At 59.9% G+C, this 13,247-nt stretch overlaps 1 protein-coding gene across 1 annotated transcript; it reads right to left on the bottom strand.

The window, feature by feature from the left end:
- Positions 1-7,334: 7,334 nt before the first annotated feature.
- On the bottom strand, positions 7,335-12,048 carry LRRC47 (leucine rich repeat containing 47). The gene is made up of 7 exons (XM_054394969.1): positions 11,416-12,048; positions 10,798-11,244; positions 10,218-10,334; positions 9,808-9,923; positions 9,544-9,646; positions 9,095-9,184; positions 7,335-8,392 (listed from the first exon to the last, which is right to left on the bottom strand). The coding sequence occupies exons 1-7, from the start codon at positions 12,046-12,048 to the stop codon at positions 8,165-8,167; spliced, it is 1,734 nt and encodes a 577-aa protein (XP_054250944.1). The 3' UTR covers positions 7,335-8,164.
- Between the last annotated feature and the right edge of the window lie 1,199 nt (positions 12,049-13,247).

Below are 13,247 nucleotides of genomic sequence, written 5' to 3'. Positions count from 1 at the left end.
AGGACAGATGAACTATGCAGAAATGTTTCAGCCCTGGGAGAACTGCCCCTGCTCTGGCAGGCTGGCATGCAGGCTGGCATCCAGAAGAGGAATGGAGAGGCAAACTCTAGGTGACAAAGGTCGAAGGGGGCTGTGGATGAACGCAGCATAAACCTGCTGCTGCTGAGCGCTCCTTGCAGGGCACAGGCTGCTGTGTGAAGGGCAGGGGAGGGGCTGTGCTGGCTGGTGGTGGGGGGCAGGCTGGGTTGGGGGATAGGGACTGACCTCCAGCCTCTGCTCACAGCTCTTGGTGCAGTGCTGGCTGACGTCCACAGTGGCGATGGCTCCGCTTGGGAACTGCATGCTGACCGCTGCCGTGTCTGCATCCTTCACCTGGGCCAGCTCTGGGTGACAAGAAGGCAGCCACTGACTGCAGGGACAGCAGCCAGCAAGCTCTGCAGCTCCACACAGCTCTGTGCTGCAGCAGCTGGCACCAGCTCCACATCCCTGCCAGCATGAAGCAGTCACTCCACCACAGTGCTTACTGCCAGGCACCACAGCCCCTCCACCTCTGTGGCAGCTCTGGCAGAGCAAGAAACACAGCCCTGGGGCCTCAGCTGCCCCTTCCCAGCCCCTGGCTCTCCCCTCAGCCTTCCACTTCTTCTCCCAGGCACCTTCACCTCTGCAGCCTGCTACAGCCAGCACCAGGCACCTTCCAGCACACAGCCAGAACAAGGCAGATGGCAGCAAACCCTCTGGGGCTCCTTGGTGGTAGCACTTCAGTGCTCCACCAGAGATGGTAACCTTGCACTCTGCACCTTCCAGCAGCAGCTGCAATTACCTTCATTGCCTTAATTACAACTCTGCATTCCCATTTAAAAAAGGGCAGCTCCCAGCTGCATGGTTAGGTGAAATTAACCTGAGTGTGCCCAGCAGCCTGGCACAGCCCAGAGGGAATCCACATCTCTACCTGTGCTGAGGCCAGCAGGGAAGCACCAGAGAGATCAGAGCAGGCAGGGAAGGGACCAAGGCAGCTCTGCTGCTTCTGCAAGCACAGAGCTTTGCTCCTCATTCCTGGCATCAAGGACCTCAAACAGCAAATCCTCAGAGAGCAGAGCTCAGCCATGCCTCTGCAGCAACCTTCTCATCTGCATGGGACTGAGAGACTTCAGAACTTGTTGCCTGTAGCTTCTGCAGACATCTGCCTCCTGCTTCCTTCTCCAGTCACTATTTCCTCTTCAGCTGTTCTGTGACAGGAGAGCTGCCATGGCTCCTGTGCTCCCACACACATCTTCCTGCCAGTTTTAGTGCTCAAGTCCAGAGGTACACAACAAACCACCCAGAGGGGGACCCTCCCCACCCAGAGGGGAACCCTCACCTTCACAGAGGGCATGTCCCAGTGAGAACACCCTGTCTGGTGCCCTCTCTCCCAGTAACAAACTGGTGATGTCGATGTCGTGCACAGCAGCGTTGTAGAAGATCCCACCTGGGAGAAGCAGAAGCAGGCATTAAGGTCTCCACACTCACAGCCAAGGCAGGCTTCTGGCCTGCCCTGAGCTGCTACAAAACGCTCCTTCCAGCAAGCTGACAGGAAAAGCAAACAGGAAAAAGCAAACAAAATAAAGCTGGGTAAAGAAAACGCTCCTCAAAAGAGACCCCCACCTCTGTGTCTGAGGGCCACAAACACAGGGACTTGCAACCAGAGCCTGGAGTGAGACATCTGCAGCCCTGGGAGAGGTTTCCAGAAGGAAGCTGCTCAGTACCTGATGCCTTCAGGGAGCTGAGGGATGCTGCTGGGTAGATGCTGCTGGAGGTGGAGATGCGGTGGATCCTGCCCAGCGCCTGCCCCTCACGGACTTTCTTGTACAGGAACTGCAGCGCGGGGTCGAAACGCCTTGAGAGAGGAGGAGGAAGGTGGTTGGAAGGGGAGGAAGTCAGGCCTGGATTCGGCTGAGTGTTGGCCAAAACCCCAGCTGAGGTAACTCCCAGCTCAACCTTACCAAGCAGCAGTGAAAATAAGGTCACTGGAGGAGAGAAGCAGGCAGGAGGACCCACCTGCCCTCTGCCCTCCTCCCCAGGGGCACTCAGGAGGAGGAAGCTGCTCTTACTTGTAGAAGCCACACACCAGGGGTCTGCCACATCTCTCAGCTTCAGCAAAGCAAGCTTCTGCCCTCTGCCTGTCCACACTGGGCAGCCTCTCACACAGCACTCCTTTGCCTGCGCACAAGAGAGCAGAGAGAGGCCTGAGGGCAGGCCCTGCCCGCACACACACCTGGACCCCTCCGGTGTGGCTGGCAAAGCTCAGTTGGGGCTCCCCATCTGCTGAGGCTGCTGACCCCCTTCTGGGCTCCAGCTGTGGATTTCCCAGCTGCTGAGGGACCCCAAGAAGTGGGACTGCTCTTTGAGTCCTGCTGGGATTCCTAGGACAAGCCACTCCACACAGCAACACCAGGACCAGCTCAAAGCCCACTGGTGGTAAGCCATGAGCAGCAGTGTCACCAATTCCTCTGTACCCACACAGCCTGGAAGGACACAGGAGGCACATCTCAGCCAGAGGAGGCCACAAAGATGAGCCAAGGGCTGGAGCACCTCTGCTATGAGGACAGGCTGAGGGAGCTGGGGGTGTTCAGCATGGAGAAGAGAAGGCTCCAGGGTACCTTAGAGCTGACTTGCAATACCTGAAGGGATCCTACAGGAAGGCTGCAGAAGGAGCTGCCCAGGGAGGCTGTGGGTGCCTCCTGGGGCTGTTCAAGGCCAAGATGGATGAGGCCTTGAGCAGCTGAGTCTAGCTGAGAGGTGTCCCTGCCCATGGTGGGGAGGTTGGAGAAGATGATCTCTGAGGTCCCTTCCAACCTGAGCCACTCTAGGGTTCTATGATCCAGGCACTCATCAGGCTCACAGGGTCTGCCTCACCAGCTGCTGTCTGTGCTGCTGCTCCTCTCACCTGCTCGTAAAGCATCGATGACAATCTCAGAGGCTTCTTCAGGTGGTGAACAAATGATGACTCCAGAGACTCTGCAGAAGGCAAAAAGTGAGGTCCTCAGTGAAGGCAGAGTCCCTGCTGTAGTAACAAGGCTCAAGAGCTCCTTCCAGCTGCAGGGAGTCAAGTGAAGAGTCCCCTGGACTCCTGAAGTACCTAAGGGGAAGTTAGCATGTGAGGCTCAGCCTCTAACAGCCCCTTGGACTCACTCTGTTCCCTTCCACAGAACCAAACATGGTCTGGGGCTGCTACAGCATAGCAGAGGGGGAAGCCTCCTTCTCTACCCTCCTTCTCTGGAGACTTTCAAGACCCATCTGGATGTGTCCCTGTGGGACCTGCCCTGTGTGACCCTGCTGCGGCAGGGGGTTTGGACTCAGTGCTACCTCCAGAGGTCCCTTCCAACCCCTACCACTCTGTGGTTCCATGACAAGCCAGCCTGGCACACAGAGCCCATCCCCAAACCCCGTGCCAGGGCAGAGCCCTGCCCAGCAGCTGGCTGTGCTCAGTACCTCTGGTCGTTGAGGGCCACGTCGGCGTCCTGCAGCCGCAGCAGCCTGGTGCCAGCCAGGAACTGCCTGTCGAAGGCACTCTGCACCTCCTCCAGCTGCTCCTCCACGATGTACAGCAAGCAGCAGCCGCCCTCCTCCAGCAGGCTTTGAAAGGAGGCCTTCTGAAGGAGCCCCACGCCGAAGAGGGCCAGGCCGAGGCCGCTGCAGTGCCGCAGGGCCGGCGCCGGGCCGGGGGAGGCCTTGGGTGCAGCCCCTCTGTGGGCAGCCTGCTGCGAGGGGCCGGGGACTGTCCTCATGTGGAAGGTGGAGAGCGCCGAGGGGCGGCTGGCGGAGGTGGAGGGCGCGGGGTCCTCCCTGGGGATGGCCACGGCCGCGGGGGAGCTGGCGGTGGTGAGAGGGTGGTGGAGAACCGGCGGCTTGCGGTAGGACGGCGGCGAAGGGGCCGGGCCGTAGGCGGTGCTGCTGCCAGCACCGGGGGTGAAGGAGGGCTGGGAGAGCAGCGAGGGGGAGTCGAGCTGCAGCGGGAGGCTGGCATCGACCTCCGGTCCTGCAGAACTGAGAGGGGAAGAGGGTTGGGGGTCAGCCTTGGTAGGGTCAGACCCCAGCTGCCAGCCCGGCCCAGCACCGGGAGCAGGAGGAGGCGGTGCCAGCGTCTGGACCTGCAGGGCTGAGGGGGTGATTGAAAAGGGGTTGGGGTGAGACCCCCGCGGGGTCCGGCAGCTCCAGGTGGCTGGGACCAGGAGGATCAGTATCGGGAGCTGCAGGGTCGAGAGTGCAGCGGGGAAAGCGGGACTGGGGACGGCGAGGGCACGAGCGGGCAAGGGTGGCACGGCGGGGGAAGGGGCGGCCGGGCGCGGGTCCCGCGGGCACTCACAGCAGCAGCGGGGCGCGCAGGCCGTGCTGGCGGAGCAGGCGGCGGTTGCGGTAGTGGCGGCCGGAGGAGAGGTGCTCGAGGATGCGGTCGCGGCGGACGCGCATGGGCAGCTGGCAGGAGGTGCAGTACAGAGTTTCCACCACCGCCGCCTCCCCGGCCGCGCCGCGCTCCAGCAGGTGCCGCTTCACAGCCAGCTCCGAGAACTCGGCCGCGTAGTCGTGCAGGGTCTTCTTCTTCCGCCCCATGGCGACGGCCCCGCCGCGCCCCTCCCGCCGCACCGGAAGCGGAAGCGCAACCACGGCGCCGCCGTCGCCTGGCAACCGGCACCGGCGCGGCCGGGGCGCCCGGTCCTGCCCCACTCCCGGTCCAAGTCCTGGCCTCGAACCTATCCCCAGTGCGGCCCCAGTCCTCTTCCCGTCCCATTTCCTCGTCCCGGCCCCGCGCTTGTCTCCGTTCTAGCTCCGGTCTCCATCCCCCACCTGTCCCCTCCGCTGCTGTGACCGGAGCAGACTCCGGGCTCCGGGAGAGGCAGCACCGCCCCTGACCCCGGCCCGCCGCCCCCAGCCCAGCCGGGCCCTGTCCCCTCTGCAGCGCGGGGATGGACACAGGGAGCGCAGGGGAAGCAGCCGCCCGGGGCACCGCGCAGGAGCAGCTGCCGGCGGCAGAGCTCACCGAGAGCCAACGAAGCGACCGGGAGCTGCGTGAGCAGCTGCGGAAAGCTGAGGATGAGTACAACATGGCCACAGGTACCCGGGCAGGCATCCAGGGAATCCCAGCCTGGGATTCTGCTCCTTGTACCTACAAGAATCCCAGCTGGGCTTCTCCTGCGGGCAACACCTGCTGCTGAACGCCCCTCGGCCGGGAACCACTCTGGCACCCTGCTCAGAAGCGAAGAGAAAGCCCTGAGCACCGTCCTGGGGGTGTCACAGACACTCTGCCCCCCAGCACCACCACAGGCACCACTCACCAGCCAGGGGCACTGTGGCTGGAGCATTACCTTCACCCCCAGCCTGTGCTCAGACAGCTGCAAGAGCAGCTCTGCTCATGGTTACCTCCAAAGGGGAGCCAGGAAGCTCCTGAGGCTGGGTCTGCTCACAGCAGAACTCAAACCTTCCAGGTGCCCTCTCTTCCCTGCAAAGGCAGCTGGAGCTCCGAGAGTCCCAGCTCCGCAGCACCACAGCGGAGAAGGAGATGCTCCAGAAGCAGCTCAGAGAGAGAGGGAAGCAGCTCCAAGCCATGTCCAGCAAGGTACCCCCCAGAGCGTGATGCCCACAGAGCTGGCAGCAGGCAGCTCAGGCTGTGTGCACACCACAGACCCTTCCCCACCTGTGAACTGCAAAACTGGAAGCAGAAAATCTTCTGTCTCAAGTTTTGCAGCCTGAGAGAAGAAAGGAAGCACGAAGGGATGCTGGTTGCCATGGAGAAGGAGAACTGCAGCCTCCGGCAGGTGAGCTCTTGGCTGAACTGCTTGGCTTGGGCTTGGGGAAGTTTGCCACATGAAAAACTCCCACTCCATGCAGCAACTGTAGAGAAAATGCCAAGTAAAAGCAGTTGGCAGTGCAGGAAGGCTGGCAGCCTGCAGGCTGTGCCCAGACCCTGGGGAGGGGCAGCCAACAGCTCACATCCTGCTCACAGCCATACACAACTCTGTCTTCTCAGCTTGTTACAGAACAAGAATCCCAGCTGGCTGAACAGAACAAGCTGCTCAGTGAGCTCCAGAGCACAGTCAGCCAGCTGCAGGCAGAGGTTCTGGCCAGCCAACAACACATCCAGAAGCAGCAACAGGCCCAAGAGGTGCTGCAGGGCCAGGCTGAGAGGCTGCAGCACAGGGAGCTGCAGACTAGGGTGGCACTGGAGCAGGTCACCAGCAGGGTGAGTGAAGGCTCCCCCAGCTCAGGCTCCCACCACCTCCAGGGGACACCTCAGCAGAAAACCCAAAACCTTAGGGACAGTCTTGGGCAGAAGCACAGCAGGAGGTGCCCCAGAGCACTGCCAGCCCTTTGCTCCTGGTGCCAGCCTCCCTTTGCAGCCACAGGTCCAGAGGAGCTCAGGCATATCCCTTCCCAGCTTTTCAGAGTGCAGCTCTCCTCCCTTGCAAAGCAAAGAGGCCTCAGCAGAAGCCTTGAGAAATTTGAGTTCAGCACAGACACAGCACCACATTTCCAGCACCTTTCCAGACTCCAACACCTTAAAGCCCTCTCCTGTAGGTTCCATTGCAGCAGCCAGCACAGAGCCCAACTCCTGGCTAAGGGACTCAGCCCACCCAGAAACACAGCACAGCCACAGTCCTTGCAGTCACCCAAACACCAGCTTTGCTCTTTTACCAAAAGTTTGACAGGTTCAGAAGCAAAATCCTGCAGGCCACCTTCAGCACAGCAGGAAGCAAAGCTCCCCAGGCAGAGCTCACCGACCAGGAGGTGCTGGAGGCAATGCAGGTAACAGAGCTCCTCCAGCCCCTGGCTGGAGGATTGGTAAGGGAACACCTTGCAGTGCTGCTCCCCACCTAGCACCTTCCCACCTCTCCACAGAAGATTATTGATGAGTGGGTGGAGCTCCAGCAGCTGGTGGCACAGAGTGGTGCCAAGGTGCCCTCACGCCACAGCAGCGACTTGTCCACATCCTCACCCACCAATGCCAAGGGCAGGAGAAAGAGTTCTGTCAGGTAGCAGCTTCCCAGGCCTGGAAAGCAGCCCTGATGCCACCACCAGCAGGCTCCTCCCTGGCTCTGAGCTGGGGACTTGCTAACCAATTAAACTCCTTTTACTCAAGCTCTGTACAGTCTGTGTTTGGATCATTTCTCATCTCACTGCAAGTCACTGATCTGTAGAACTTCACAGGGAAGCCTGAAGCACTACCAAGGGCTGCCAACAGTTCCTACAAAGTCTTCACTTCCCATTTTTTGCAGCATCCAAGGGCTGCTCTGGCAGGTTTGTAGAGTGACACAACTGGAGAAGTCACCAATGCCCAAACAAGTGCCCTGTGGCCCCAAGAACTGCTTTATTTTCCATTCAATATCCAGGTCCCAACAGGTGGATGGATTTGACACAGGATCTACAAGTTCAGCTCAAGCTTTACAGTACTGCCCACTGCCAAAAGTTCATCTGTAGGTCACCTCAGCTCATGGAGGGCTTTGTGTTCACCCAGGCAGTGCTCAGAGGAGTCACCTCAGCTCATGGAGAGGTTTCTGTTCACCCAGGCAGTAGCCTGGATGCAAAAGTCACCCACAGAGTGCAAAGATCAGAGCCACTCACACTACCTGTGTGTCAGGGAAGGTGTTCCCAGCACTCATCATGTAGGGCTGTGACATAAAGCTCCAGGAGGGTGACTGAGCAAGAGCACTTGGAGGAGACAGAGAGCTCTGGTGGTGTTGGGGTAAGGCAGGAGCAGCCCTCAGGAGGGAACTGAACTTGAGAAGCAACAAGAAATGCTGTGCCCCACTAGGCACACAACAAGGTCACTACAACCAGCACTTCCAGCAGGGTGGAGAATGGCTCTGAAACACATCAGGAGGCACAAAGCCCTGCAGTCAGCTTCACTCACACACAGGAGCTGTGTTTATGTCTGAGCACAGAGACCAGCACAGCACAACTCACCCTCCAGTCCCACCAGCAGCTAAGTTCCCACAGCTGCTCCAGACATCAATTCAAATGGCACAGAACAAGAGGGTGGTGAAGGAGCTTGGCCTGCTGCATGGCCCCTGCTGGGCTCCTCACTTCTGCTGCCAGCTCTTCCCTCCAGAGCTCCCAAAGCACCTCGCTGTGTGCCAGGGGCAGAGCTGGAGATGCAGAGAGCAGAGCAGAGGACTCCTCAGCCCTGGCACTGCTAACGCAGCACAGTCAGCAGGGAGGACACCGTGGCCAGGTCAGTCTTGGAAGGATAAAGAACCTTCAGGTTTCCATCCGTGTCCACCACTCGGACCTGCTCCACCACCAGTGGGAGGTTCTCTGCCTGGCTGTTCAGACTCACTGGTCCCTGAAGAGCCTCAGAGTCGTTATCTGAGCCTGACTCCCCCTTGTTCTCCAAGGTAGATCTGTTCAGCTCTGCAATTTTCTGTCAAAACAGAGAAACCAAAATGAATTCTGTGGCTAAGGCCTCGCAGCAACTCCAAGCTGCCTCCAAGGTGTGGCTCTGGAGCACTATCTGCATGGAAACACTCTTCAGTGGGTTGGATCTTTCAGGAAGCCAAAAGGGCTTTTGCTTTATCACCAACTGTGCTCCCCAGGAGGTGCAGAGATACTTTTTTTATGTTAAAAACAGAGAATTTAGGCTTTGTCAAAGGATTGATTCTAAGCAACAAGAGCCTGCTGCAGGATCACCACCACTTCAAACTGTCCTGTGACCTGCACAAGCCCCTTGGCCTTCACTGGTGCTCTGAAGGTCACATTAGCTGGGCAAGAAAAAACACATTCCCCTTCCAAGATCTTGAACCCAGACTGCCTTCTGTTTGCCCTTCAGTAAAAAAGGTTTAGAGAGCACCTTGAATGGCTCCGAGGTCTCCCCAGAGTCTTCTCCAGGCTGAACATCCCCAGCTCCCTCAGCCTATCCTCACAGCAGAAGTTCTCCAGCCCTTGGATCATCTTTGTGGCCTCATCTGGACTGTCTCCAGCAGCTCTGTGTCCTCCTGGGGACACCAGAGCTGCAGGCAGTGGTACAGTAAAAATCTGCCCCTGTCCTTCTCATGAGCTGTGAGTGCTGAAACCTTTTTGTCAAGCAGCCCAAGCACAGGCAGGATCCTGCTCCTGCCCTACTCACCAGGATGAGAGTGTCCATCACATCCTTGCAGATCTGCAAGCTGGTGTCACTTGTCACTTCCAGGAACAGGTCCCTGGTTTCCTTTCTGATCTGTAAGAGTTTCCCAGGGAAAGCAAATGAGGAATCAGAGGCCACCCAGCACCCTGCACAGCCTGAGGCAGAGGCCTTTATCCAGAGCCACCAGAGGCAGAGCACTGATGAGTCACAAACCAGAGCCTTGCCCTTCTCTAGAGCTCTGCAGCCTGGGGCCTTTGCCACAGCCTGGCAGAGCCTGAGAGATCTACAGAGGCAAGAAGCCAGCTCCAGGACCCATCTCTGTCTCAGAGTGCAGCAGAGCAGAGCCAGACTTGGAAGACTTCCATGTGGAACACAAGTACAGGTCCCACAGCACTGTGCACCTCAGTTCCAGATCTCTCTCTGCAGAGCTCTGCTGAGCACCATGCCCTGACCTTGGTTTTCTCACTGTTGGTTATTGGTGGGAAGGAGATGACAGCACCCTCAGCATCCAGCAGGCAGGGGTAGTTGTCTTTGCCATCCAGCAGCTGCAGATACCTGCCAGGAGGAACAGAAGCAGAAGGTGAGCAACTGTGAGGGCACAAAAGCCATCAGTGTGCTCCTGACCTACCCAGCGCAGCCTCCAAACACAGCCAGGCACATTTTCTGCACTTGAGTCACCCAAACCCCAGGAAGCAAAGCAGAGCTCAGGCAGCGACCTGTGCAGTCCAGAAACATTCTGCCGCTTCTTCTGCTTCCTCTGCTCCTCTGCCTCCAGCTGCAGCTGACGGAGAAGATCCTTTGCCTTGATCTCCTTTCGCCCCAGGGGGGCTATCTGCACACACCAGGGAACAAACACTGCCCTTTAGGAGTGACCACATCCAGACACCACCCTCTCCAGGGTGGGGACACACTTCCTGCTTCACTGCTGTGACCACACCAAGTTTAAACCCTGTGTGAGCTACAGCCACCTGAGAACCAGGCTGAGTGAGCTTTCTAGAATCTACAGGGCAAGGAAAATTTCTTTCCATTCTACACAGTGGCAGAGAACAAAAGAAGAGACAAAGGCCTCCTGGTGCCCTACCTTCAGCTCCCCAAAAGAAGAGGCAAAGGCCTCCTGGAGCCCTACCTTCAGCTGGTCAGGAGGCTGAACATCATAGGTCAGAGGAGCTTTGATCAGCTGCAGGTCATGGGTGGCAATGGTGGCTGCTGTCCGCTTTTCACAGATGTCTTCATGCAGCTTGGTCTAAAACACAAAGACTCCATCAGCATCTGCCAAGGCCACCCTGAGTCACTCCTCCTAGGGCTCAGGTTCTCCTCGTTTACTGTCTGCAGCACTTTGAGTAGTCCTCCCATGTCACATGGAGCCCTTCCCCTCACCTGCACAGTGATTTCATCTCAATTACCACCCAAAGGAGGTGGAGCACAGCTGATGCTGTTTCTCAGCTGGGGCACAAAGAGTTTCACACCAGGAAGCTGCTGGCACTCAGCACCCACCACCCAGTGGAGAGCCAAGCAGTGCCAGGTGGAAGCCTGTGCTGGGAGGTCTGGTAGGTGACAGCTTTAGCACAGCTCAGGGCACCTGGAGCCAAGCCAGGGCACTTCTACCATGTCCTCAGCAGGTTCCACAGCACTCAGGAGCTGCTGGGGCAGCACAGCTGTGTGTGTTCAGTATGCCCCCCAGGGTCCCAGCCCAGCTCAGGAGTTACCTGCAGGGACAGGAACCTCCTCAGTGCGTTGCCAGGCTGGAGGCTGACTCCCCGCAGCACACAGCACACGATGAAGGCTCGAACGTCCTTGACTCCCGGGCTGGCTTTGACCACCAAGGGTGCTGGGTTCTCAGAAATGTGCAGAACCTTCACCAGCAGCTTGCTTGCCTCCTCCAGCTCATCCTGCTCCCCATCTCCACCATCCTTCTTCTGCTGCTTCTCTCTCTTCTTCTTCCTGGCTTCCTCTCTGGAGCTGTCTCCCTTGCCCTTCCCTCGCCCCCCTGCCCGCAGGTACTCCAGGATGGCCTTCATCTGGCAGCCGTTGACCATCTTCTCCAGCCGCTTGTCCCTCAGCTGGTTGCCTCTGAAATTGGCCTCCTTCAGCCGGGGACAGTCGGCCAGGGCAGCAGGCAGCTCCCGCAGCTGGTTGTTGGCCACATCCAGGCTCTGGAGGAGATGGAGATGGGGTGGGCAGCGGTGCTGGTGGGAACCCGGGCCAGCAGCAGGGACCCAGGGTGGCGTTAGGGACCCGAAGTGGCACCGGGGACCCAGGGTGGCGGCAGAGGCCCAGGGTGGTGTCCGGGACTGGGGACAGGGAGGCCCCGGGCCAGCTCCTACCTTCAGGGCCGGCAGAGCAGCGATGTCTGCGCCCAGCTCCTGCACCTCGTTGTCGGCCGCCTCCAGCCGGCTGAGCAGCGGGAAGGGTCCGGCGGTCCCGGGGGGCAGCAGGCCGCCGGGCAGCGCTCGCAGCCGGTTCCCGGAGAGCAGCAGCGACTGCAGCTGCGGCGCGGCGCCGGCCAGCCCCGGGCCCAGCTCCCGCAGGCGGTTCCCGCTAAGGTTGAGGCTGCGGAGCTGCGGGAAGGCCGCGGGTCCCTCCGGGGCCCCCTCCGCCGCCCCGCCGAGCGCGGCGGGCAGCGCCTCCAGGCCATTACCGGAGAGGTCGAGGATGCGGAGCACCGGCAGCTGCCCACCCAGCCCCGCGCCCAGCCCGGCGGGGCCCAGCGCGTTGCCGCTCAGCACCAGCGTGTGCAGGGCGGGCAGGGCCGCGGCCAGCCCCGGGCCCAGCTCCCGCAGCGCCGGGCAGCCGCTCAGCTCCAGCGACTGCAGCAGTGGCAGCGCCAGCAGCTGGGCCGGCAGCCGCCCGCCCCCCGCCGCCACCCGCTCGGCCACCGCCGGCCCGGGCAGCGCCAGCTCCCTGCGCCGCTCCCGCGCCGCCGCCTCCAGCTCCGGCCAGGCTGCTGCCGCCGCCATGGCTCCGCGGGAAGCACCGCCCCGGGCAGGGCACGGAGCGCCCGGCTGCGCCTGCCCGGTACAGACACCGCACAGCGCCGGGGAGGCGGCGAGGACCGGGTGGTACTGGAGCCCTGAAGCCAGGGGAGCGCCGCAGCGGAGCCCGCACCGCTGAGCAAACAGACGCCGAGGGGCTGCTGCTGCTGCCACCCTCCTGCTGGCAGAACAAGACCAATGTCGCCCAGTTGTGGTTGGGACGTGGTAGAGCATCTCGGAAGGCACCGAACCCTGCCTGGGGAGTGAGACCAGGCCACAAGCTCAGCTGTGCTTTAGCTTTGCTCAGACATAACAGCGAGAGAACTTCGGGACCAAAGAGGGGCCAAGAGCGTGACCTAAAGTATCCTTGGGGGATTGTGGTGCCCGAATACAGCTCCCAGGGTGTACAACCTCCCCACGATGGCTTAAGCACAGACTGGGACCTTAAGACCATCCAGTTCCAACCCCCAGCCCTGGGCAGGGACACCTTCCCCTAGACTCAGCTGCTCAAGGGCTGTAACACTGCAGGGATGAGGTATCCACTCCTCTAAGCAACCCAGACCTAGCCCTTAGATTAGACAAAGGTCCCAGCCCTGTCCCCTGCCTTTTGGCACCAGCAACCCCAGAACCATGGAATCACAGCTTGGGGGAGGGGAGGGCCTTCACAATCAACTGGTTCCAACCCCCCTGCCCATTTCTGCCACCAGAGCCTGAGGATGCCAAACAAGTTTATTAAGTGTCATAAAAATAACTTAGGTAGTACAGATGAGACTTCTGCTCATCCCAGACTTGGAACCACAAAACCTCTACAAATTGCTCTACAGGGGCAGCAGAACTCCCCCTGGTCACTGCAGGTGAGCTGAATTCCACAGGCTGGGACTGTGCCTGCTCTCCAGCTGGCTCTGCAGGTTGGATGGATGAAGCCAACTCAGCTGTATGGAGAAAGAGGTCACAGAGAGGAGAGCCCAGGAGGCAGGGCCCAGAGCCTACTCCTCTTTGGTAAGGAGGCCTCATCACCACAGACTGAAGCTCTGCAGTCCAAGTGTCCTCCCTCAGCAACACTGCTGCTCCAGAAGATTTTACTCCAGGTGCCATGGGACAGGAGCAGTGCTCACTGTGGGTTTCACCCCAGGGTTTCTTTAGCCCCAGCAGAAAAGAGGGAACAGGCCAGGGCCATGGTGGCT

Source organism: Indicator indicator, chromosome 32 (assembly GCF_027791375.1).
Source record: "Indicator indicator isolate 239-I01 chromosome 32, UM_Iind_1.1, whole genome shotgun sequence".
NCBI classification, from domain to species: domain Eukaryota; kingdom Metazoa; phylum Chordata; class Aves; order Piciformes; family Indicatoridae; genus Indicator; species Indicator indicator.
This window is presented reverse-complemented; position numbering and strand designations above follow the sequence as displayed.